Source organism: Dipodomys merriami, unplaced genomic scaffold (genome assembly GCF_024711535.1).
Source record: "Dipodomys merriami isolate MVZ:Mamm:240054 unplaced genomic scaffold, mDipMer1.0.p SCAF_62, whole genome shotgun sequence".
Lineage (NCBI taxonomy): Eukaryota > Metazoa > Chordata > Mammalia > Rodentia > Heteromyidae > Dipodomys > Dipodomys merriami.
The window spans coordinates 1,917,437-1,941,619 of NW_027206202.1; the positions used below are offsets into that span (position 1 = coordinate 1,917,437).

Genomic DNA, 24,183 nt, shown 5'->3' on the forward strand with positions numbered 1-24,183 from the left:
GCTCCTGGGAAGGCTGAGGTCTGAGGATCATAGTTTGAAGCCAGCCTGGGCAGAAAAAAGCTGGAAATGGAGCTGTGGTTCAAAAGAAAGGCAGGCAGGCAGGCAGGAAACTAGAAAATCTGATTGTGAACAGTAGGCTAAAGAACTGGTTTGAAATTACCAAGAACATTTTTATATTATACCCTAAAAAATGGAGAGAGAAAGGGGTTCAGCCTTGGAAAGAGGTCCCCAAGGGAATGAGAGGGAATGTATCCTAGGAGAGAGGAATCAGCCTTGGGCCCAGGAAAGCTGATGGTCTCTTTCATTATAGTTTATGGTGCAAGACTGACTCAGGCTGGAGTTGACAGTCTGTTTTATACATGTCATTCTGTCTCCTGCTGAGGCCAGGCCCACCCCGGATGTGGTCAACCCTGATTCTGCAGATGCTAGGAGACGGTAGATCTGAGAAGGCCTGGGGCCACTTCATAGGGGTGAACATGAAATAAGTCCTGGAGACTTTACCTACAACTGCCTTTCACCAAGCTGCAGACTAAATATCTATCCCAAAACCTGTCCTTGGGAGGTGGACCTGAGCCCTGCTCTCCTGTCTCCATAGGTGGCTGCCTGGAGAAACTCTTCTTTTTGGGCAAAACTAGGTTAATTCAGTGATTGGCAACCTGGATGATAGGCAAGACCTGGCCTGGTTCCATATTGAAGCCAGGTCATAGCTACCTGGCTACTGAAAAAAAGTCCTGAGTTTCCTGGCCTTGCTGAGATTCTTTTTTTTTTTTTTGGGAGGGGGGGTCATGGGGCTTGCACTCATGGCCTGAGTGCTGTCCCTGAGCTCTTTTGCTCAAGGCTAGCACTCTACTACTCTGAGCCACAAGGCTACTCCCAGTTTTCTGGTGGTTAACTAGTGATAGGAATCTCACAGACTTTCCTGCCTGGACAGGAAAAAATATTTACCAGCAATATATCAGACAAGAGGTTAATATACAGTATATACAGGAAATTCAAGAAACTAATTCCTCTCAAACCCAACAAACCAATTACTAAATGGGCAAGGGAACTAAAAAGAGATTTCTCAGAAGAAGAGATAAAAATGGCAAAGAAACACATGAGGAAACGTTCACCATCCCTGGTGGTGAAGGAAATGCAAATAAAGACAACCCTGAGATACCACCTTACCCCAGTCAAAATGGCCCACATCCTAAAGTCAGCTGATGACAAATGCTGGAGGGGATGCGGAGAAAGAGGAACCCTATTACACTGCTGGTGGGAATCTACACAGATACAACCTCTTTGGAAAGCGGTGTGGAGGGGCCCAGCCATACCACTCCTAGGCATCTATCCTGAACAACAGGAACCAGGATACAAGGACACATGCACCTCCATGTTTATTGCAGCACTGTTCACAATAGCTAGGATATGGAAACAACCCAGATGCCCCACCACAGATGAATGGATCCAAAAATTGTGGTATCTATAACCAATGGAATATTATGCAGCCATTAGAAAGGACAAAATAATGGCATTTGCAGGGAATTGGATGAAACTAGAAGAAATCATGTTGAGTTAGGTAAGCCAAGAGCAAAGAGACAAATGGCACATGGTCTCCCTGACAAGTGGATATTAAATCCAAAACATAAGGTGATACAACAGTTAACAAGACTTGAGAAACAAAGGACCTCCACTCATTTGTCGAATCACTACTAAATAACCCCATGCTACTGATCATATATATGGTATATATGTGCATATCGGAGGGAAATTAGGAGGAGGACACAGAACTAGAGGGAATCAGGGAAAAACATACAACTGCAGGACCCATCAGCTGCACTGGACATTGATCAAAATGAACTAAACAACTCAATGGCAGTGATGGGAGGGAGGGAACAAGTGGGAAAGAGGGAACATATCACCTGATGTGGAAGAAATAACTGTATTGTCAAAGCTCATAGAACTTACCAACTTTATAGACCATGATAGACAATTTGCTGCATGAAAGTTAGAATGTGTTTGTGACTTTAACTAAGCATCACTATCTCACTTAATCACAATAAAGAATTTGCAAAAAAAAAAAAAGTATCTCATATATCAGCCCAGGCTGGCTTTGAACCAAAACCTCAGCTCTCAGACTCCTGAGTAACTAGGATTTCTGGGGGCTTGAACTCAAGATCTTTGAGTTATGCCCTCAGCCTTTTTTGCTTTATTATTCAGATAGGGTCAGCCTCAGACTGTAATCCTTCTACTTACGCTTCCCACATAGCTGGGATGACAAGCAGGCACCACTATGCCTGGCTTGTCTCCTTCCTTTCTTTCTTTCTCTCTCTCTCTCTCTCTCTCTTTCTTTCTTTCTCTCTGCTTTCTTTCTCTCTCCTTCCTTCCTTCCTTCCTTTCTTTCTTTCTTTCTTTCTTTCTTTCTTTCTTTCTTTCTTTCTTTCTTTCTTTCTTTCTTTCTTTCTTTCTTTCTTTCTTTCTTTCTTTCTTTGTCATAGGGCTTGAACTCTGGGCCTGGGCACTGTCCCTGAGCTCTTCAGCTCAAGGCTAGCGCTCTACCACTTGAGCCACAGCGCCACTTCCAGCTTTTTCTGTGTAAGTGGTACTGAGGAATCTAACTCAGTTCTTCATGCATGCTAGGCAAGCACTCTACCACTAGGTCACATTCCCAGGCCGCCTGGCTTGTTTTCTTGAGAAGAGATTTTAACTTTTTTTTCCCTGATGGACCTTGAACTTCGATTCTCTTGATCTCTCCTTCCTGGGTAGCTGGGATAACAGGTGAGAGTCACTAGTCCCAGAAAGAACTGAACTTTAAAATCTTTTATAGTTGATTTGTTTGAATGAAGATCCATAGAAAGTCTATATAGTACAGTTAGTTCATTATTATTATTATCGTGTGTGTGTGTGTGTGTGTGTGTGTGTGTGTGTGTGTGTGTGTGTGTTGGGGCTTGAACCAACAGTAACATGTACTGTTGCTTGGCAACTAGCTGTTTTTAGCATTTCAGCTGGAGGCTGGACACCACAGTCCTAGGCCTCAAGTACAATTCAGCTCTTAACTTTTGTGGTTGACTGTTCCTTATATATCATTTTAGCCTCATTAACTGTGAGGCAGGCAAGGCAAATCTTACTTATCTCCTATTTACAGGTGAGGAAATAGAGCTTGGGAGAGGTTAGTTTTCTTGTGGAAGATCACAGGCCAGCAGTAGTGAAGGCAAATAAAATTTGGGCAGTCCCATGCTATTCCTTGGGCTTGATCACACCAAGTTGACCTTGTCTGGGCTGTCAATGTCCCTCAGCCCACCAGATCCTCCTCTAGCCAGGCCTGCCTGGTATCCCTTCCTCATCCTCTCAGGTCCAGTGCAAACCTCGTTTAACAATAATGATAAGAACCAACATTAGGTTGGGAATGTGGCGTAGTGATAGAGTGCTTGCCTAGCATGCATAAAGCCTTGAGTTCAATTCCTCAGTACCACATAAAATGAAAAAGCCAAGGGCAGCCCCAAGGACTGGGGAAAAGAAAAAGCCAACATTAAACACCTACTACTCTGTAAAATGGGGTGTGAGTCAAGCTCTTGCTGGATTATTTATTCAATGCTGTCTTGGGGCTTGAACTCTGGCCTGGGTCAGTCCCTTAGCTTTTACAGTCAAGGCTAGCCCCCTTTACCACTTGAGCCATACCTCTACTTCTGGCTGCTTGCTGCTTAATTGGAGATGAGACTCTCACAGGCTTTCCTGGCTTTGAACTTTTATTCTCAGATCTCAGCTCCCTGAGAGCTAGAATTACAGGCATGAGTCAATGGTGTCCAGCTTCCTTGGATTATTTTAAATTATCATCCCCATAACCGTGTGAGGTAGAAAGACTGTTACAGAAGGGAAACTGAGGCTGAGAGAGGTTAAGTATCTTGCCCAAGGTCACACAGCAGAGTGACAGCCAGGGGTCTGCAGGCCCCTAGGAACCCAAGGATGGGTGGCCTCCCCCTCGCCCCTCGTGGGTGCCTTGGGGCTTCGCCTGTGCTTGGCGCGCGCAGGCCGCCCTGGGTCCACCTGCGATGGCTGTCCAGGGGTTCAGGGGTTCAGGGGTGGGCGCAGGCAATGATGTTCAGACAATGGATGATGGGCCAGCTATGCTCGCTCCTGGCCTCCAACCGGCGAAGCGGGAGGATCCGGGCGCCGGGGATGGAGACCTGCGACCCCGGGTGATTCCCGAGGCCAGCCACGCATGAGTGCGTTGCGGGGTCCCCGGCTGGGGTCCGGCGATGGGCGGGCTCGGGGGCTTCGCGAGCTTTCTGGAGCGCGCGGGGGATGGGGAGGCGGGGGAAAGGACGGCGAGCAGGCCGGGGGCGGCTGCGGGAGAGAGGACAGAACAGAGTATTTTTGCATTTTGACATTCAAGGAAGAGCAGATCGGAGCTGGCATCTGTTCCGGCTCGGAGCCGGCGGCGCGGGCCCGGGCGGGGGCTGCGGGTGGAGGGGGCTGGGGGGAGGCACGCGCCGGTCCCGCCGCGGGGGGCGTGGCCAGCCCGAGGGGGCGTGTCCGGCCGCCGCGAGCCCCGCCCCCGAGGGGCGAGGCCGCCCCGGAGGCGGCGCACGGCCGCTTCTCATTCATTGTCTGACAGAGCATCCTCGGGCCGCGGGGCTGCAGCTCCTCCGCTCGCGCCGCCGCCTCCCTTCCTCCTCCGCTGGGGGTCACGCTCGTGTCCGCAGCAGGTAGGGCTGGGCCCCCTCCGCTGCGGGGACCGGGCGCCGCGGCACCGGCCACCTGTGGGGCCGCGCGGGCGAGCGTGGGAGCAGCGGGCCAGGGGTGGCGGGCTGGCAGGTGCCCCCCGCTCTGTCGGGGGTGGGGGGGACAGGGAGGGTCCTGAGCGGTCCGAGGTGGGGGCCGCCAAGATGGAGGTGGTCCGGGCGGGAGGGGGCCCCCCCGGAACGGGCGCCTCGGGGCGGTGGGGGTGGGGGCCGGGGTGCGGCGAGCCGAGCAGCTGCTCCGAGCGGCGAGACCGGAAGGGGCCGAGAGCAAAACAAGAAAAAGACCAAGTTCCCCTTTCTGTGGTTTCCAGGCCTGGCACCTGGGTGGGGAAGGAGGGAGGGTGGGGCAAGGCTTCCTGTCCCCCCCATCTCGGGTAGGGGCTCCCTTCCCCGCGGGTCTGGACGGCTCACCTGGGGCTGGTACCCATCCTGTCCTTAGCTTGGCCATTTGCTTAGGCTTTCTGGGCAGGCAGACCTGAGAGCCACCGTGTGTGGGGGGGGGGCGGGAGGGGGGACCTCAGGGTAGGGAAGGAGGGCTGGAACCCCAGAAGAAGCGACCAGGCCTGAAAGCAGAGCAGATGGGCCAGCCTGAGGAGGTGATGGAGGCTCTGCCTTGGCAGAGTAGCTGGAGCCCTTTGGCTGAGCAGAAAGGTGGAACACTTGGGCACCAGGATGGGGCTGTGGAGCTGGAGAACAGAGGTGATCTCCTTGGCTTCGCCCACTCTCCATCCACCCAGCCATCACGGGGAAAATCATACAAGCTAATCTCCAGAGAAGTCAGCAGGCCTTCCTCCTCCTCTCCCTTCCTGTGTGTGTAGTTCCAAGGAGGGTGGAGATGGCCCTGCAGGGCACCTGCTTTTTCTGAGTGGAGGTGAGAGGCGGAGATGTGGGGAGGAAATACTGGACCCAAGCCATGGCCATCACTGCTTCTGTTGGCCAGGGATCCACTGGGAAAGCCTCCTGGCCAGGCCCACGCTCTACTTCCTCTTGTGTGCCAACCCTAGACCAGGAGGCAAGGGAGGGGCAGCTCTGCCCAGCCTTTAGGAAGCTCCCTATGTGGATGTGCGGTGTATGTAGGCTCTGTAGGTTCAGTAAGAGAGGACCCAGCCTTCAGGGCGGTCAGGGTGGTCCCCTGTGTTGTTTAAACCCTTTTAGGGGAGCATTCGGCCTCCATCAGCCAGGCAGCCAACAACTGAGCTTGTGGTGTCATACCACACAAAGCTGTTTTAGGGGATGAAGGGGCAGTATTGAAAAGGTGGCTTGGAGGGCCTCGGGGTGGAGCATCTGAGCCTGTGGGTTAAGCAGGAGCTACTGAGAAGGGCTAAGAGACTGCCAGCCAGGGGAGAGAATAAGGGCAGAGTGCCACAGAGATGATGCTGGGATTCTAAAATCCACATTGAAGGTGTCTGAGGGATGTGTAACTTCTGAAAGGTCAGAGGTGACCTTTCAGAGGTAGTAAATGTCACGTGTGTTTTCCAGGATGAGCCGGCAGGTGGTCCGTTCCAGCAAGTTCCGTCATGTGTTTGGACAGCCAGCCAAGGCTGACCAGTGCTATGAGGATGTGCGGGTCTCACAGACCACCTGGGATAGTGGCTTCTGTGCTGTCAACCCCAAATTCATGGCCTTGATCTGTGAAGCCAGTGGGGGTGGAGCCTTCCTGGTGCTGCCCCTGAGCAAGGTGAGTCCCTGGAGTCCCAGATGGCAGCTCCCCTCCTGAGGATGTCACCAGTGTTGTCCCTGTGTAACTAACTGAGCAGAGACAATGTGCCTAAGCTCCCTCCAGCTTCTGCGTGTAGTGGTGGTATGGGAATGGAGGTCCGGAGGGGACAATGCGAGGGAGCCACACAGAGATGCAGGCTAGGACCGAGTCTCCCATGTCTCAGATTGGGGATCTCTGCCCCGGGAAGTACAGAGCGGGCTAGGAGGTTTCAGTGTGGACCCAGCAGTGTTCTCAGGCTATGACTGCAGCTCTTGGCCTAAGGAGGAACCAGCCTTTGGGGGACCAGCAAGTTGCAGCCCCAGTTCACAGGCATGGTGATTAAAAGGCCAGTCTAATTGTCTGGGCCTGCTGTCCATCCCGCTTACCCTCTTCTGACCCCTGCCCCCAGCACACTCTTGTTTTTTTGGGGGTGAGACAGGAAGAGGAGATGGGCCCCAAGTTGTTACCTTAAAAGGGCCGATGGAAATGCAGAGAAGAGGAAGTGGTTGTTGGGGTGAGAGCTGGGCCTGTGCTCTGAGCAGCTCTCCACACAGGAAGCCCTGCTGAGGCAGTTGGCCCCACAAGAGGCCATTTCCAAATCTCTGCTGCTGCCTGGGAGCCATGAGGACAGGCCTTCTAGGTCCATTTGGCAAGATACATCCCTGCACCATCCCCACTCACACTTCCATAGGACCTCAACGCTACACCTGTATTGGGCCTGTTGCGCCCATGGAGGCCTTTCTGGGAAGCTGGGGGGGAGGGGGAGAGGCAGGGTGCTGGCCCTCAGAGTCCAGAAACAGGAAGGGCCCAAATCACACGTGGCTTAGCATACCCCACCTTCCACCACTTGTGGCCAGCCTGCTTGGGATGGGGGCAAAGATGATAAACCCTATCCACCCTAAGGTGTTCTGTCCATCTGCAGAGCAGGTAGGAAGGTTGGATTGGGTTTAGAGGGCCAAGGGCTCCCATCAAAGGCTCTGCTGTCCTCTCCAGACTGGACGAGTGGACAAGAATGTGCCCCTGGTCTGTGGCCATACAGCCCCTGTGCTGGACATTGCCTGGTGCCCCCACAATGACAACGTCATTGCCAGTGGCTCCGAGGACTGCACGGTCATGGTGAGTGCTTCTGGGAATGCCGGCCAGGAGGGGGCTCCAAGATGAATTCAACATTTGGAGCCCCAGACTTAACTCACCCTTTCTCTGCAGGTATGGGAGATCCCGGATGGGGGTCTGACGCTGCCCCTGCGGGAACCTGTTGTCACCCTGGAGGGCCACACCAAGCGGGTGGGCATTGTGGCCTGGCACCCCACAGCCCAGAATGTGCTGCTCAGCGCAGGTGCTGCAGGCAGAGGGGCAGAGGGGCAGAGGGCTGGGGGCTGACAGATGGCTCGTGGCTTCTGACACTGGGGCAATTGCACAGGTTGTGATAACGTGATCCTGGTGTGGGATGTGGGCACTGGAGTGGCTGTGCTGACACTGGGTCCAGATGTGCACCCAGACACGATCTACAGTGTGGACTGGAGTAGAGATGGGGCCCTCATCTGCACCTCCTGTCGTGACAAGCGCGTGCGAATCATAGAGCCCCGCAAAGGCACTGTGGTAGCTGTGAGTTGCTATGAACCTTGACTCTTTACCTCAGGCCTTTATTCCTCCTACCCACTATCCACCAGCCCCTTGGGTGCTGCCCCCCCCCCTTGTCCCCACCTATGCCCCTTAGTGGGGTGTGTGTGTCTTACCCTCTAACTCCCTCCCTTTCTTTGCAGGAGAAGGACCGTCCTCATGAGGGGACCCGGCCAGTACACGCAGTGTTTGTGTCGGAAGGGAAGATCCTGACCACAGGCTTCAGTCGCATGAGTGAGCGGCAGGTGGCGCTGTGGGACACAGTGAGTGCTGAGCCTGGAAACGGAGCCCTGGGCTGGGAATCAAGGCTGGAGCCTTCATGCCTACTCTGCTAGTGCCTGGCCAAATGGCCACAGGCCTCAGTTTACCTATCTGTAATTTGAGTTTCCACTGCTTTGTTTGGAAAGCCTCTTCTGGTCATCGCCCCATGAAGTTCACTGTCTCAGGGCCTAATAAGGCCCAGCCTGTTAACTACCTTCCACCTATCTCTACAGAAGCATCTGGAGGAGCCACTGTCCCTGCAGGAACTGGACACCAGCAGTGGAGTCTTGCTGCCCTTCTTTGACCCTGACACCAATATTGTCTACCTCTGTGGCAAGGTATCTCAGCTGAGTGGGTCAGGGAGGTGGGCAGGGGGCTTCGACAGGACTGGGCTGGAGATGCTATTGGTGCTGACACTCGCACACCCCTCCTGCAGGGGGACAGCTCTATCCGGTACTTTGAGATCACCTCGGAGGCTCCGTTCCTGCACTATCTCTCCATGTTCAGTTCCAAGGAGTCACAGCGTGGTATGGGTTACATGCCCAAACGTGGCCTGGAAGTGAACAAGTGTGAGATTGCCAGGTGACTGACCCCTGATCCTGACAGGAGCATGCTCTTGGGCCAGCGCTGACCTCATGATCTTTAGGCCCTCAGCAGACATGCTGTGGCACCGCTCACCTTCCTCTCTCCACAGATTCTACAAGCTGCATGAGCGGAAGTGCGAGCCCATCGCCATGACAGTGCCTAGGAAGGTGAGGCACTGGGGTGGCTCCCTGTGCCCTATGGGCTGTGGCCAGGGTGGGTCACAGGGTGGGCTAGTGTTCCCTATGAACAATCTCATGACCAGTCTTGATCTCGCCTACAGTCGGACCTTTTCCAGGAGGACCTGTATCCACCTACTGCCGGGCCTGATCCTGCCCTCACAGCTGAGGAGTGGTTAGGGGGTCGTGATGCTGGGCCCCTCCTCATTTCCCTCAAGGATGGCTATGTACCTCCAAAGAGTCGGGAGCTGCGGGTCAACCGGGGCCTGGACAGCACACGCAGGAGGGCAGCACCAGAGGCCAGTGGTACTCCTAATCGGGTAAGCCAGGATGGGGAAATAGGATAGGGCAAGAACTGCTGGATGGGCCCAGTGCCCCAGTGGCAGGAGGTTGGCATTGGGACCTGTCATTGAGGGGCTAGAAGTAGGAAATGCTGAGATCTCAGAAAACGGGAGTGGGCTTATGGGTTTAGGCAGGTACTGACTAAAACACCAGGGACAAGCCCTGAGGTTCTCCAGAGGGCTGGCAGATGCCAGGGTAATGAGCTGGGGGTGTGGGTCAAGTGGTAGAGCACCGGCCTAGCAAGTGTGAAGCTTGAGAGTTCAAACTACAGTACTGCAAAGGGGAGCCCAGGAAGGAGAGGGACCTGACACGATGCTGGCTCTCCCAGGATGCCGTGTCCCATCTGGAGGAGGAGATGGGGAAGCTGCAGGCCACAGTGCAGGAGCTACAGAAGCGCTTGGACAGGCTGGAGGAGATGGTCCAGGCCAAGTAGAGGAACCTGGGGCCTTCAGTGGGGCCGAACATTCACATCCCTCACCTCGCTCCCTATATCCCAGGCCACCATGGCAGATAAAAAAAATAATAAAATGTTTTATTTTCTGGTACCTCCTCTCAGACGACTGCTTACTTGAAAGTCAGGTCTGTGGAACTGACCTATGCAGAGCTTCTCCCTCACTAGTCTTGATGGGTCTGTCCTTAGCTCGGGATCTCTTCTGAATGCAGTCTGCGGAGGAATGGTCTAAGTATCCCTCTTTGGTTCAGAGACTTCCTGCTGCTCAGTGCAGCTGCCCCTTGTCCCTTCCTGTGGCTTCTGTGAAGAAGACCTAGCAGAAATAGATCTGTGAGGCCCTATTAAGAGCTTGTGGGATTTCACTGCCAAATTTTCAGGAGCCTCTTGGGCTGGGCTAACACAGGCTCACAGTGTGGTTCATAACATGCAAGACCCATCAAAGGCTCCATTCCCAGAATATCCTATACAGCATGTCACAGGACAAAGAGGACTGGGTGGTGAGCTGCACAGGACAGACAAATGTCCTTGCCCACATTTAAGATTCCACCTCTGTGTAGGTCACCTGACCCTCGGCCAGGGAAGGCAATCAGCACAGCTTGGGAATACAGAGGTGGATTACATCAGGGTGGAGGCTGGGTTTCACTTGCATCTCTACTGTACAACTGACATGATAGGTCTTTCTGGGTAGACTCAAGTCACTAATTTTCTCCTGCTCCAGGAGAACAAAGTTTAGAAAATGATCTCTGGGATATAAACCACTCTGACTCCAACTTGGCCAGCCCATGCTCTCTGATGTGAACAAGAGGAGCAAGTGGAAGAGAAGGTAATTCATGGGTTAAGAAATAATCCTTGAAAACAGAAGAGCTAGATGTGGTGGCCCACAATGCTGTCCCAGTGATGGAGGGAGTGGAAGGATGATTTGAGCTCGTGAGTTGGAGATCAACTTGGAAAACACACATCAGGTCTCAAAGCATAAAGAAAAAGGCAAAACATAGATACTATGGAAAAGTACATGGCAAAAACATGTCATGCTCAAACAGCCAAGGCTCCAAGTAAATTACCTGATATCAGGAATATCTCTACAAGATCCCACCAAACCTACCAATGGAGGATTTAGACTGACATATACCATCTGCCCTGTTATGTTGCTCAGGTTAGCCTTACCTTCCTGCTCCAATCCAGTGCCTGTCTCTTGCTCACAGGCCCCATTTTGAGAAGCCCAGGGAATTCCTAGGGGCAGCAGGTAAGGAAGAGCACTTCCTGAACACTGGTGCCCTGAGGACTGGGAGAACATGCAAGTCATTTTCTGTCAGGGCTCTCTGAAGGAAAAGAGAGGTTTGTTCAGCTACCAGAGCCTGAAAGAAACCCTATGGCCTTTCTCATAAATACATCGTTTTTTTTTTGGTTGGTCGTGGGCCTGAACTCTGGGCCTGGGCGCTGTCCCTCAGCTCTTCAGCTTAAGGCTAGCGCTCTACCACTTGCACCAAAGTGCCACTTCTGGCACCGTGGAATCGAACCCAGGGCCTCATGCATGCAAGGCCACCTTCCCAGCCCCTCAATACATCTTGAAGGAAGCTCCTGCTCTCTGGAGGTGGGGTGGACAGTACACCACTGGAGAAGGCTTGCAAGGCAGACACGGAAAAGACGCTAAGAAAGATAGAGGAAAGGCAGGAACAAGACTAAACTCAGCGTCTCTCCCCCCCCTCCCCAACAGTGATACAAGAAGCAACCCCGATTTATGTTTATGTCATTTAATAGCTGAGCAGGCTCCATCCCTCACTTGCGACACTCCCGTCTCCACTGCTCTGGGGTCAGGGTTTTCTGCTCAAGGGCATGGATGCACTGTAGCTCCTTCGCTAGGCACTCATTCACCAGCCTGGGGGAGACAGGGCGGGACATCGATGGTCCCCGAAGCCAGCGCGACCGCGGAGCCACCGCTTTCCCCGAGCTCGTGGGAATTCCCCGCGAGCCGTGGGAATCTCCGATGTCCACACAGTCGCAATCCAAGCAGCGAGGCCCGCAGGGGCGGCCGCCGGGGCCGTGGGCCTCACTGCGGGGCCGAGGGCCCCGGGCGGAGGGGGACGGGCTGGCGGCCGGGCTGGGGGCCGGCCCGGGGGCCGCGCGGGGTGAGGGTCGCAGTGGCTCACCGGTGTCGCTGAAGCAGTGGCTTCCCTTCGAACTTAGCCGACACGACGAGGACTCGGAAGCTGGTGGCGCAACGGCTGCGCGTCGTGTCCTCCACTTCCTACGGGGCGGGAGAATGGACGCGGTCGGCGCGGGCCCGCCCCCGGAGCCCTTTGGCCCGCGTCGCGTCGGGGCGGGCCCGGCGGCTCACTCACCACGTGCTCCGCCTCCAGGCCCCGCAGCAGCTTCTCCCGGAGGTAGTCGGCCGTGAGTTCCATGGCCGCAACCCAGCGGGGGCGGCAGCCCGGCGGGGACACGGCCCCACCTCGGACGGGCCACACCACGCTCCCGGTCGGCTGGAGCCGCTTCCGCTTCGGCGCTCACTTCCGCCCTTACTGGAGAAGCTGAAAGGCGGCACTTCCGCCCTCACGCAAACCAGGTTTTCTGACAGCCGAGGGTTGCCGCGCCTTTCACTGCTAGCCAATCAGAATCAGCCTGAGGACGGGCCCTGCGGCGGCCGACGCTGATTGGTCCGCGCTGGCAGCTTTCAGCTCCGTCCGGAGCTGGGCAGCCTGCTGTGCACCGGCTCTTCCAGCCAGAAGAGGGTGCCCTAAGCTGCATTGCTAGGTTTCGTCGTCCAAGTCCTCCCCAGGGTTCAGTTACAGAAATCAACCCCCAGCTCCGCTCCGACTCATAAACCCCAATGGGTCCCGGAGGGGGTGCAGTGAAGCCAGGGCGCTTCTTCGGGGTCTACCTGCTCTACTGCCTGAATCCTCGGCATCGCGGCCGAGTCTATGTCGGGTTCACAGTTAATCCTGCTCGTCGAGTCCAGCAGCACAACGGCGGTCGCAAAAAGGGCGGAGCCTGGCGGACTAGCGGAAGAGGGCCGTGGTAAGCTGGTGCAGGTCTCTAATGGAGTTAAGGCTTTAGGGAGGCGGGCCTGAAAGGGCAGAGACCTCTGAGAGGGAGCGTAGGGCGGGGCTGGAGGAACTGAAGTTGAGCCCAGCAACTTGAATTCGGGATAGGGCGATGTCTGGGAGGCGACTTGGTTGTAGGACTTGGTTGTAGCTCAAATGGTAGAGCCCTTGTCTGAAGTGTGCAAAGTCATCGGTTTCATTCTGGGCTGGGGTTGGTTATTCTAGCACTATTCACAACAGCCAAGTACCATCAACAGATCAATGGAAGTGCATCAACAGATGAATGGAAAAAGAAAAAAAAATGTGTGTTGGAGTTTAATTCGGCCAGAAAGAAGGATGAAATTATGTCCTTTTCAGGAAAAGACAGAACTAGAGATTGTTAAGAAAGGGAGGAGCCAAATAATGCGTTTTTTTTTCTTTCATATAATCTAGAATGGGGGGTGGATGGAAGATAAGAGCCAGGCCTTGGGGCACAACACAAGAGGATCACTGGAATTCAAGCCTGACCTACATAGTGAGACTCCTTTCACAAGGAATGGGGGGCAGGGAGGGAGGGACAGAAAGCCAGACACTGGTGGCCAGGACTGTAATCCTAGCTACTCTAGAAGCTGAAGACTGAAAATCATGGTCTGAAGCCAGCCTGGGCAGGAAAATCCGTGAGACTCTTCAATTAATCACCAAAAAGGAGCTAGAAGTGGAGCTGTGGCTCAAATGGTAGACAGTGCTAGCTTTGAACACAAAAGCTCAGGGACAGTGCCTAGGCCCTGAGTTCTAGCCCCAAGCTTGAGGCAGTAGAAATGGAGGGGTGTGGAGTATGCATATGCTAAAATTATTTTATACAAGCGTCACAAATGTCTTAATGAAGCCTATCACTTTGTACAGCTAATATATGCTAATTGTATAACATGCAAAAGGAGCTTGGTAAGCAATGCTGGGGATGGATTAGAGCTTGTGACAGTTAAGTACCTGAGATTGGAAGTGAGGCCTGAGGACTGTAGTTGGGAGAGGTCTTAGCTGCACAAAAGGGGGGGGGGCTTCATGGTCCTTTAAGGTCTGTAAGACTTGGGCTTAACTCACCTTGGAGGTCTGAAGTCAAGGCACGGCTTTAGGATTTGGCTTCTTTCAGGGTGCGGGTGGTACAGGGTGGAACAGGCTGCTTCCTTCTTCTCCTTTCCAGGGAGATGGTGCTCATTGTGCATGGCTTCCCGTCTGCTGTAGCAGCTCTTCGGGTAAGAGAGGTGACCGGGTGCTAAAAAAGGTGGGCAGAACTGGGGCTTGAGGCTTGGCCCGGGACCTCTTGCCCTTTGTCTCCCTGACCCCCTTGTGAACCCTACCACAGTTCGAGTGGGCCTGGCAGCACCCGCAAGCCTCGCGCCGCCTTGTACACGTGGGTCCGCGCATGCGCAGTGAAGTAGCCTTCGATTTCCACCTGCGCGTGCTGGCGCACATGCTGCGTGCGCCGCCCTGGGCGCGTCTCCCGCTCACACTGCGCTGGCTACGCCAGGACTTCCGCCGAGATCTTTGTCCTCCGCCGCCGCCGCACGTGCCACTGGCCTTTGGGCCACCGCCGCCTAAGGCCTCGGCCCCCAAGCCCAGGGCTGTGCCTGTAGCTGACAGGCCTGACCAAGGCTCTGAGACCGGCTGCACCCTCTGCGCATGCGCGTTCCAGGTCGGTAAGCCCCACCCCAAGCAAGGATGGAGTTAGGCCTGAGTCTTGGTACTGACTTTGCCCACCTGGCTTCATCTCTGAAACGGTGAGAATATAACTTTGGGCCCTTCCTGGCCTCCTCAGTTACTGCTCAGGGCCTTTGACTATGCCTTCCCTGGCCTTCATCTGAAATCGCAGCACTGCCTTGTGCTACCCGTTCCTTCTGCCTCTTAACATATAGTTTCACATTATATGTTATCAGTTTCCACTCTTCACGCGCATCTCCAGGAGGGCAATTCTTGTTCACTTCTGCACTAAGCAAGTAGTCCATAAATACATGGTGGGGCCTGGCTTCTGCTGAGCTCTCAGTAAAGCTGCTTTCTCTGTCTGCCACTTCTGACAGGATGAAGAGGGGCCCCTGTGCTGCCCCCACCCTGACTGCTCCCTCAGGGCCCATGTAATCTGCTTGGCAGAGGAGTTCCTTAGGGAAGAACCAGAGCAGCTTTTGCCCCTAGAAGGCCAGTGTCCTTGGTGAGTCCAGTCCCTTTTCCAACCTGGAGCAGCCCTGGGGAGAGGTGCTCAGTGGCTCACTGTGGGCCAGCTGGGTCCTCATTGAAGCTCATAGAACATAGGCTGGAGGGGGCAGGAAATGCCTAACTACCAACTGCACCCCTTTGGTAGTTGTAAGAACTCACTGCTCTGGGGAGACCTGATCTCACTGTGTGGAATGAGCACTGAGGAGGAAGAGGAGGACTCAGAATTAGAACAGGTAAGAGGCTGGGGGCTCAAGGCCCAGCTTCCCCATCTCCTAACACCTACTCCCCAAGGCTTCATTTGATTAACCTTTTTGTCCCCACAGGAACACTGGACAGACATGTTGGAAACCTGATGCTCGGTGTCTCCAACCCAGCTACCTTTTTGTTCCCCTTGTCCATGGTCTGGGCTGTTTTTACTTGAATAAAATAAAAAGTCTGACTTTGGGGTACCTTTCCAGTGTTTTTTTTGTGGAGATCTAGATGAAGGAAACAGAGGTGGGAGGAGGAGCTGCTGGTCTGACCCTATGAACCACCTCCTCCTTTTTTAGTTTTCCTTTGGTTACACAATCTCTCTCTCTCTCTCTCTCTCTCTCTCTCTCTCTCTCTCTCTCTCTCTCTCTCTCTCTCTCTCTCTCTCTCTCCCTCCCTCCCTCCCTCTTTCTCTCTCTGTATATGTGTGTGTGTGTGGTTCTGGGGTATAACCTCAGGAATATCCCTCTGGCTAAGTAGGGGATCTACCACTAGAGCAATGTCCCCAGTGCCTTTTTTTCCCCTTTATTTTTCTGGTAGGGTCTTGTATTGTTTTTGCCTGAGGTTAGCCTCACACTACAATCCTCCTACCTATGGCAGCTGTAAATCTCAGGTCCTCAGTACAACTGGTTTATTGTTCACCTTTACCCCAGGCTGGCCTGAACTATGATCTTCCTGATCTCTGTCTACCAAATAGCTGGGACTACAGGCATGGGCTGGGCCACTGCACCTGGTCTGGTTATACTGTACAACTTTTTAGAGGCTTGTAGACTCGCACTCATCATGCAGAGAGCCTGCATGTCCAGTGCTGAGCTTGACTTTAGATCTTAACCCCAAATGTAAGAAAAAGGTAAAGCAGGAGGGCAAAGGGAGGCCTCCTTCTATGGGACCCTGTGGTTTCCCTGCCCTGGTCTCTCTGTATATGCCTACAGAGCCCGTGTGAACCTAGGGAAAGAAAAGCCCCTTTAGGGGGCTTGATGAGGCATCAAGGAGCCATGCACAGGGACTCCCCTCAGGTCTTTTGGACTCTAGTGCCCTTGTTCTGTCCTGTGAGGAGCTGCCAACTCCACTAGATTCAGATTCTTCTCAGAGCAGCTAGTTCCCGGAAAGCCTTGTTTGTCCCGCCCATTTCTTCCTACTCCTCCCCCTGACTGTGTCAGTTGTACTGACAGCCCCTGCAGGGTGGAGTTTAGATGTGGCAAACAGGACCTAGATTACATCTGGAAGAACAAAACAATCTGCCCTGGTCCTTTCACCTACTCTCACCCCTTTTGTTTTCTACAGTCTAAACCTACTTACTGGATATTCAGACAGGTCTGAGGATATTTCTAGTTCCTGTGCTACAATGCATAACATTCCCCTACCCTTTCCTTCCGGAGGAGACTGCAGGGAGTGCCTACTGTGGTCAGAAAACAACTTACTCCATTCCTAAACCCCATCTTTTCTATCTCTGTGGTAGCCGGTTCCAACACTGGCTCCACCTCCCTATTACTCAGGACCTATAAAACTGAGAGAGCTCTGTACTCAGTGCACAGGGCACCCGGCTCCACCACTGCTCACTTACCAGGGAGGCCATAGGGTAGATCCCTCAGATAAGGTGAGTGCCGGAGTGGGGAGGAGAGGGATTGACCACCAAGCAATGCCCAGCTCCTAGTCTCCCCATCTTCTAATTATGGTTTGCTCTTGTTTGACTGGACTTCTGTTTGATCTGTAGTTGGAGCCTCTATCCTCCTGCTCTTGCCCCAGAGATCTCCCAGCTCTTCTAGCTGGCTTGGTATAAGCTTGGACGAATCAATCTCCGGAAGCCTCAGGATCCCAACCCCAAAGCAAGAATTCAAATGAGACAGGTGTGCCAGTGGCTCATATGTGTAATTCTAGCTACTCAGGAGGCTGAGATCTGGAGGACTGCAGTTCAAGGCTAACTAACATGGGCAGAAAAGGCCACTAGACTCCATCTCCAAAATAACCAATAAAAGGCAGGGCTGGATGAGTGGTTTAAATGGTAGAATACCAGTTTAGCAAGCATGAGGCCTTGAATTAAATCCCTGATCCACATCCAAGATGATGATGATGATGATGATAATAATAATAAATAGGGCTGTTGTGGTTGTGTTAAGTGGGCAAGGCTGAGTCTCCTGAAGACACATGGAATTGGTCCAGGACACCTCCCGCCCGTCACTGGTAGATATGAAGGGCATACCAATGATCAAGTACTTTGCAGAAGGGACAAGGCTGCTACAGGACTTCCAGGCCCGGGATGACGACCTGCTTGTCAGCACATACCCCAAGTCGGGTAAGGAGGCAGGCCTACCCTTCTTTCTTGGGCTGCAGTCCACAACTGGTAAGTGGGGCCAGGCCCTTAGCCCAATTCATCCCAATTTCCCTTACTCTCCAGGCACCACTTGGGTAAGTGAGATACTGGACATAATCTACCAGGATGGTGATTTGGAGAAGTGTCGCCGGGCCCCCATCTACATGAGGGTGCCTTTCCTTGAGTTCACAAGCCCAGGTGTTCCCTCAGGTATGTGGAAGAGTGAAAGGGGAAATAACAAGGTAGGAGGTAGGCCAGGGCCTCAACTCACTTGACCTTCCCTGCCTACCCTTAGGTCGAGAGGCTCTGGAAAGCGCCAAACCCCCCCGGCTGCTCAAGACACACTTGCCCCTGGCCCTGCTCCCCCAGAGCCTGCTGGACCAGAAGGTCAAGGTGAGAGGCAGGGCAGGGCCCTGGCCACACCAGCTTTGGTCTTGGTCTGGGATGGACCCCTCCAGCCCTGTGACATTGCAAATGGGGAGGCTATATGCCCATTTAGAGGATCAGGAAAGGGAGATACTTCAGGGTGCCCCGAGAGAGAGCCTGGTAGGACCCAAGTCTACCTTGTTCCAGTCTGGGTGTGGAGCTCGAAGGTGGTAAGATTAGTATGGAATATGATTCTAGCCACCAGCCATGACTTTGCATTTGTATTAGTTATCACTGAAAAAACACCTGAGATAAGCAACTCAAGGAAAGGTTTATTTTGGTGTAGGCTTCTAGTCCATGATCGGGGCTTTTTTTGTTTTTGGCTTGTGGTGAAACATAGAAAGCTATGGTGAAATCCACATTACGGTACAAGAGGAACCAGATAAACCCTTCACAGTGATGCCCAAAGTGACACCATCCTCTAATAAAACCTCAAATCCTAGTTACTGCCACCTACTAATAATGCTAGAAAATAGGAATCCATCAATGGCTATAAACAACCAATTAAGCCAGAGCCCTCAGAATTCAAACATTCTCCACAGTGCTATAAACAAGACCAGACAGACCTTCAACAAATGTGCTGTGTGGGGTGACACCCATATCCAAACCATAAACAGCATTAAAGCAGGGTTTAAATGCTAACTCAATGGCCCGCTTCCTCCTTAGCTACTATACCCAGAGAAAACTCTTAAACTGAGTGCTGAGAAGGGAAACAGGAAGGCAGAATGGGGAGATAGGACTAGTGTGGAGTACAGTGTGGTTAGGGTTTTGGATATGGGGGTCTGCCCCTGCAGGTCATCTACATTGCCCGCAATGCAAAGGATGTGGCCGTCTCCTATTATAACTTCCACCTCATGGCCAAGGTGCACCCTGACCCTGGCACCTGGGACAGCTTCCTGGAGAAATTCATGGATGGGAAAGGTGGGTCTGACTGTGCAGGAAGGAGGGGGCTGGAGCTGAGGGGCAGCAGCTAAAACTAAGCCCAGCTGTGTTTATGCCTGTGTTGCTCCCCAGTGTCCTATGGGTCATGGTACCAGCATGTGCGGGAGTGGTGGGAGCTGCGCCACACCCACCCTGTTCTGTACCTCTTCTATGAAGACATGAAGGAGGTGAGACCACCTGCTGATGCTTCCTTCCCTGTGGCAGCTGGGGAACAGAAACCCACAGGGACTATGTCCTCCTAGGACCTCAGCCCAGGTCCCTGGTCTAGGATTTCCATTTCCGTCTCCTGTACATCTTCTCCCCCACACCCCTGGAAGTAGCATTTGAACTCAGGCCTCTCAATTGCTAAGCAGGTGTTCTTTCATTTAAGCCATGCCTTCAGTTTTGTTTGTTTTTCCAGTTCAGAGGCTCAAACCCAGGGCTTTGTGAATGTCCAAAAGTGATTCAGCCCTAGCTCTATCCACCAGCTGTGCCATCAGTACCAGCTCAGCAGAGGACACTGCAATGCTGGTCCTAATCTCCAAGCACATGCGTTACCCACATGTGATGTGAACCATTAGCAATGGTGCTTCTGCTTCTCCCTCTCTCCCATGAGGTGTCAGCATGGGTCCCAGCAATGAATGCCTATTGCTGTACTCTCCCAGAAAGGATGCACTGGGCTCAGTCCTTGATGGCAGAATAGGAAATGATTAGTTTGCCAGGGAAAGAGGCCCAGAGTCTAAGAGCTAAGCCTGAGAGTTCTCACAGCAAGTAGGCAATTCCCTGTGGCCTTAAAGAGGGCAGCTGAGGGCATTTGCCCAATGTACAATCCAAACCTCCACTGAAGGGTCTCTATGTTGTTGCAGAACCCCAAAAGGGAGATTCGAAAGATCCTGGACTTTCTGGGGCGCTCTGTGCCTGAGGAAACCATAGATCTCATTGTCCAGCACACAACCTTCAAGGAGATGAAGAAGAACCCTATGACTAATTACACCACTATACCCAGTCACCACATGGACCACAGTGTTTCCCCATTCATGAGGAAAGGTAGGCCCCAGCCAGGGTGGGTATTTGGGGAAAGCAGATGGTAATAGTTAGCAAGTCCACTCTGGTCCACTTGGGGCCTCCTCTGTGGCTGAAATTCTATCTTCCTTCTGTCCCTGTCTAGGCATCACAGGAGACTGGAAAAACACCTTCACTGAGGCCCAGAACAAGCGCTTTGATGCCCACTATGCTGACAAGATGGCAGGCTGTGACCTCACCTTTCGTTATCAGATTTAACTATATTACCAGGAGTTACTTCAGAGCAGTTTGAACAAACCTATTGTTAGCATTCCCTCTCTATCAGCCCCTCAGCCCCTCCCACTCCTTCATAAAGCACTCTCTGGGGGGCTCCCACCAGCTCCTTTGGGATAGGTGGGCACTCCCACTCTCCACCCAGACCTAGCTGCACATGCAGAGTACCTCCCACTTCTAGCCCTGGAGTTACAAGGATCCACCTGGATGGGGAAGATGGCCCCTCTGATAAACCTCCTTCTGTATGTGGCTGTTTCTGCGTGGTCCTCTGGGATGGCTACCTACACCTATGGCCTCAAGAATTAAATATGATAATAAGAGAAACGTGAGCTATAAGAATAGCTAGAAGCCATATGCTGGTGGCTCATGCCTGTAATTCTAGCTACTCAGGAGGCAGAGATCTGAGGATTGTGGTTCAAAGTCAGCACGGGCAGGAAAGTCTGTGAGAGTCTGAGAGACTCTTATCTCCAACAAACCACCAGAAAAACAAAAGTGGTGCTGTGGCTCAAGTGATAGAGCACTAGCCTTAAACTGAAGAGCTGAGAGACAGCAACCAGACCCAGACTTCAAGCCCCATTTAAAAAAAAAAAAGAAAGAAAAAAAAGAAAAAAATAGCTGGAAGTATGGTTCAATTGGTGAAGCCCCTGTCTAGCCAACATAAAGCTCTGAGTTCAAACCCCAGTTCTATACCCCACAAAAAAGAAGAAAAGCTACTGAGACAGATGGGGCCCTCTACCCACTCAGTCTCCAGGGAGAAGACATTTCTTCTCAGCCCCGAGCTCTAGACAGAACTCCCAGAATGAGAGCTCCCTGCCTTTTCTGCCCACACTGCTACTCTGGGGCCATGGAGTCCACACTCTGCTGCTCAGAACTCTCTCTCATGATCAGGAAGCAAGGAGAAATGCAAAGGGAGAGGCTGCCCCCACAGTGAAGAAAGGCAGGGGGCAAGTGCCAGTGGGAAGCTGTTGTTAAGGGAATGAACAAGCCGGCTACCATAGACCTTACCCAGGAGCAAGAGGCAGAACACTCTGGCTGCAGGAGTTAGCACAATCAAGCAACCTGTCAGGTGGGCCAAAGCTGACAGGAAAGTAGGAGGTAGACCTGGTACATTCACAGGGCTTAGGCGCCAGTTCTCTACTTGCCAAAGGCCATAGTAGACATCTTTCCAACTCTAGGTGAAGGATAAAATGATCAAGAGGAACTTATATAAGGAAAAGCTTAGAAGCAATCCAATAAACTTGATCCTGCTTTTCAGATGAGAAAGCCGAGACGTAGAAGACTTGCTTGCTGAAGGGCAGACTGAATCCTGGACTAGGCCTTGATACTGCACACTGTAACTGTCTTTTCTGCTTTCTGTGGCCTCCACTTGCCCTAGCCTCTCAAAATAGCACAGGCAGAAATAGCACTGTTAGGTCCTAGCAAAAGGTGCTTGAGTGTGGGGTAGTACTCACGATTCAATTTGTTCAAGACAGGAATATCACAGGGCTGTTGAGGTGGGTGGCACCCAGGTCTTGGTTCATACTGTGTTAACTCCATCAAAAGCTTCATACTCAGCCCTTTTCTATACAATGCCATATTAGAAAGAGATATTTTGGTAAAGAACTTCACGAGTCGGGATGTCCCCTGTCCACCCACTTGGGTGGGAGCAGGAAGCCCCTGCTGTGTGGGGATTAGGGTGGACAGTACACACCGCTGGAGGTCTAGAGGCTTGCAAAGTTAAGTCCCAGGTAGGACTTAGGACCTAGAGGTGCAGATACGCAGAGGAATTTGTCCATGGTAAAACAGGGATAGAGTAGAGCGTCCCACCCCCCGCCCCCAACAGTGATACAAGAAGCAACCCCGATTTATGTTTATGTCATTTAATAGCTGAGCAGGCTCCATCCCTCACTTCCGACACTCCCGTCTCCACTGCTCTGGGGTCAGGGTTTTCTGCTCAAGGGCATGGATGCACTGCAGCTCCTTCGCTAGGCACTCATTCACCAGCCTGGGGGAGACAGGGCGGGACATCGATGGTCCCCGAAGCCAGCGCGACCGCGGAGCCACCGCTTTCCCCGAGCTCGTGGGAATTCCCCGCGAGCCGTGGGAATCTCCGATGTCCACACAGTCGCAATCCAAGCAGCGAGGACCGCAGGGGCGGCCGCCGGGGCCGTGGGCCTCACTGCGGGGCCGAGGGCCCCGGGCGGAGGGGGACGGGCTGGCGGCCGGGCTGGGGGCCGGCCCGGGGGCCGCGCGGGGTGAGGGTCGCAGTGGCTCACCGGTGTCGCTGAAGCAGTGGCTTCCCTTCGAACTTAGCCGACACGACGAGGACTCGGAAGCTGGTGGCGCAACGGCTGCGCGTCGTGTCCTCCACTTCCTACGGGGCGGGAGAATGGACGCGGTCGGCGCGGGCCCGCCCCCGGAGCCCTTTGGCCCGCGTCGCGTCGGGGCGGGCCCGGCGGCTCACTCACCACGTGCTCCGCCTCCAGGCCCCGCAGCAGCTTCTCCCGGAGGTAGTCGGCCGTGAGTTCCATGGCCGCAACCCAGCGGGGGCGGCAGCCCGGCGGGGACACGGCCCCACCTCGGACGGGCCACACCACGCTCCCGGTCAGCTGGAGCCGCTTCCGCTTCGGCGCTCACTTCCGCCCTTACTGGAGAAGCTGAAAGGCGGCACTTCCGCCCTCACGCAAACCAGGTTTTCTGACAGCCGAGGGTTGCCGCGCCTTTCACTGCTAGCCAATCAGAATCAGCCTGAGGACGGGCCCTGCGGCGGCCGACGCTGATTGGTTCGCGCTGGCAGCTTTCAGCTCCGTCCGGAGTTCGGCGGCTTGGTGTGCACCTGTTCTTTCTGCCAGAAGAGGGTGCCCTAAGCTGCGTTTGATTTCCAAGAACTTCTTGAGATATGGGCAACTGCAGCCCCAACTGCGGAAGTACTAGATTAAAAAGTCTGGCCGGAACCATAGAGCTCCATAAATAAGGATTCAGTAGCAAGAGCAGGAGGCCCTGAATTCAAGCCCTCGTATCGATTCACACAATCAATAAATACAGTTTAGGGTGGACTTTTGTGATTGAAAGCCTGTGAGCCAAACCATGCACTGGGGGGCTCAATCCTGTAATCCCAGCTACTCAGAAGGCTGAGATCTAAGGATCGAGGTTCAAAGCCAGCTCGGGCAGGAAATTCTGTGATACTCTTATCTCCAAGTAACCACCAGATACCCAAAAGTGAAGCTGTGGCTCAAAGTGGTGGGGTGCTAGCTTTGAGCAAAAAAGCTTAGACACATCACCCAGGCTCTGAGTTCAAGCCCCTTGCCTTACAACACACACACACACACACACACACACACCCCTGTTAGCCAGGCTCTGGTGGCTCACATCTGTCATCCTAAGTATTCAGGAGACAGAGATCTGAGAATTGCAGTTGGAAGTCAGCCAGAGCAGGGAAAGTGTGAGATTCTTATCTCCAATAAATAATTAACAAGCAAGAAGTAGAGCTGTCACTCAAGAGCACCAGCCTTAAGTGAAAAACAGCTCCCAGGCCATCAGTTCCAGTTTTACACACACACACACACACACACACACACACACACACACACACACACACACACAGCCTCAATGAATGCTTAGTGAATCTGAAACTATTTTCACTCAAGCCAGAGGGAGGAGCACTTTTTTTTGAGGGTACCTTTTCAGGATCCTTCTTTTGCATGAGTCATTGATATGACTGGTGTCCACACATTTGCCACACTCCTTTTCTTGCTATATAAGCAAACTTTTCATCTTTGTGAACCATTTGCAAGTACCCTTTGTGCTGCCACCTGGTGTTGCAGGATTGAGCCCCATAAGTGGCTTCCTGGAGTGTCATTTCTTGCCTACCTCTGATCTTCATCATTTAAATCACATGGAGCTGGGCACCAGTGGCTGGTG

At 53.2% G+C, this 24,183-nt stretch overlaps 5 protein-coding genes across 8 annotated transcripts; 3 read left to right on the forward strand and 2 right to left on the reverse strand.

The window, feature by feature from the left end:
* The first annotated feature begins 4,595 nt into the window (after nt 1-4,595).
* Nucleotides 4,596-9,949, forward strand: LOC138815005 (coronin-1A). Its single transcript, XM_070004206.1, has 11 exons — nt 4,596-4,685; nt 6,201-6,399; nt 7,414-7,536; nt 7,627-7,756; nt 7,841-8,025; nt 8,184-8,303; nt 8,535-8,639; nt 8,738-8,883; nt 8,996-9,053; nt 9,167-9,382; nt 9,733-9,949. The coding sequence occupies exons 2-11, from the start codon at nt 6,202-6,204 to the stop codon at nt 9,835-9,837; spliced, it is 1,386 nt and encodes a 461-aa protein (XP_069860307.1). The 5' UTR covers nt 4,596-4,685; nt 6,201; the 3' UTR covers nt 9,838-9,949.
* A 1,641-nt stretch (nt 9,950-11,590) lies between these two features.
* On the reverse strand, nt 11,591-12,516 carry LOC138815009 (bolA-like protein 2). Its single transcript, XM_070004212.1, has 3 exons — nt 12,195-12,516; nt 12,003-12,100; nt 11,591-11,731 (listed from the first exon to the last, which is right to left on the reverse strand). The coding sequence occupies exons 1-3, from the start codon at nt 12,255-12,257 to the stop codon at nt 11,632-11,634; spliced, it is 261 nt and encodes an 86-aa protein (XP_069860313.1). The 5' UTR covers nt 12,258-12,516; the 3' UTR covers nt 11,591-11,631.
* Nucleotides 12,517-12,682: 166 nt separating this feature from the next.
* Nucleotides 12,683-15,529, forward strand: LOC138815008 (structure-specific endonuclease subunit SLX1-like). Of its 2 annotated transcripts, XM_070004210.1 has the most exons (6): nt 12,683-12,870; nt 14,074-14,125; nt 14,236-14,565; nt 14,948-15,075; nt 15,226-15,313; nt 15,404-15,529. In XM_070004210.1, exons 1-6 carry the CDS (start codon nt 12,683-12,685, stop codon nt 15,431-15,433), a joined length of 816 nt encoding a protein of 271 aa, XP_069860311.1. In that variant the 3' UTR covers nt 15,434-15,529. The 2 variants fall into 2 exon arrangements, with proteins under 2 accessions (XP_069860311.1, XP_069860312.1); XM_070004211.1 differs by lacking the exon at nt 14,236-14,565.
* Nucleotides 15,530-16,747: 1,218 nt separating this feature from the next.
* On the forward strand, nt 16,748-20,528 carry LOC138815006 (sulfotransferase 1A1-like). 3 transcript variants are annotated; one of them, XM_070004208.1, is made up of 9 exons: nt 16,748-16,926; nt 17,044-17,176; nt 17,447-17,622; nt 17,725-17,850; nt 17,936-18,033; nt 18,861-18,987; nt 19,081-19,175; nt 19,854-20,034; nt 20,156-20,528. In XM_070004208.1, the coding sequence occupies exons 3-9, from the start codon at nt 17,475-17,477 to the stop codon at nt 20,266-20,268; spliced, it is 888 nt and encodes a 295-aa protein (XP_069860309.1). In that variant the 5' UTR covers nt 16,748-16,926; nt 17,044-17,176; nt 17,447-17,474; the 3' UTR covers nt 20,269-20,528. The 3 variants fall into 3 exon arrangements, with proteins under 3 accessions (XP_069860309.1, XP_069860310.1, XP_069860308.1); XM_070004209.1 differs by lacking the exon at nt 17,044-17,176 and having other exon boundaries at nt 17,426-17,622; XM_070004207.1 differs by lacking the exon at nt 17,044-17,176 and having other exon boundaries at nt 16,749-16,926.
* Nucleotides 20,529-22,126: 1,598 nt separating this feature from the next.
* Nucleotides 22,127-22,905, reverse strand: LOC138814897 (bolA-like protein 2). The gene is made up of 3 exons (XM_070003996.1): nt 22,731-22,905; nt 22,539-22,636; nt 22,127-22,267 (listed from the first exon to the last, which is right to left on the reverse strand). The coding sequence occupies exons 1-3, from the start codon at nt 22,791-22,793 to the stop codon at nt 22,168-22,170; spliced, it is 261 nt and encodes an 86-aa protein (XP_069860097.1). The 5' UTR covers nt 22,794-22,905; the 3' UTR covers nt 22,127-22,167.
* Nucleotides 22,906-24,183: the final 1,278 nt, after the last annotated feature.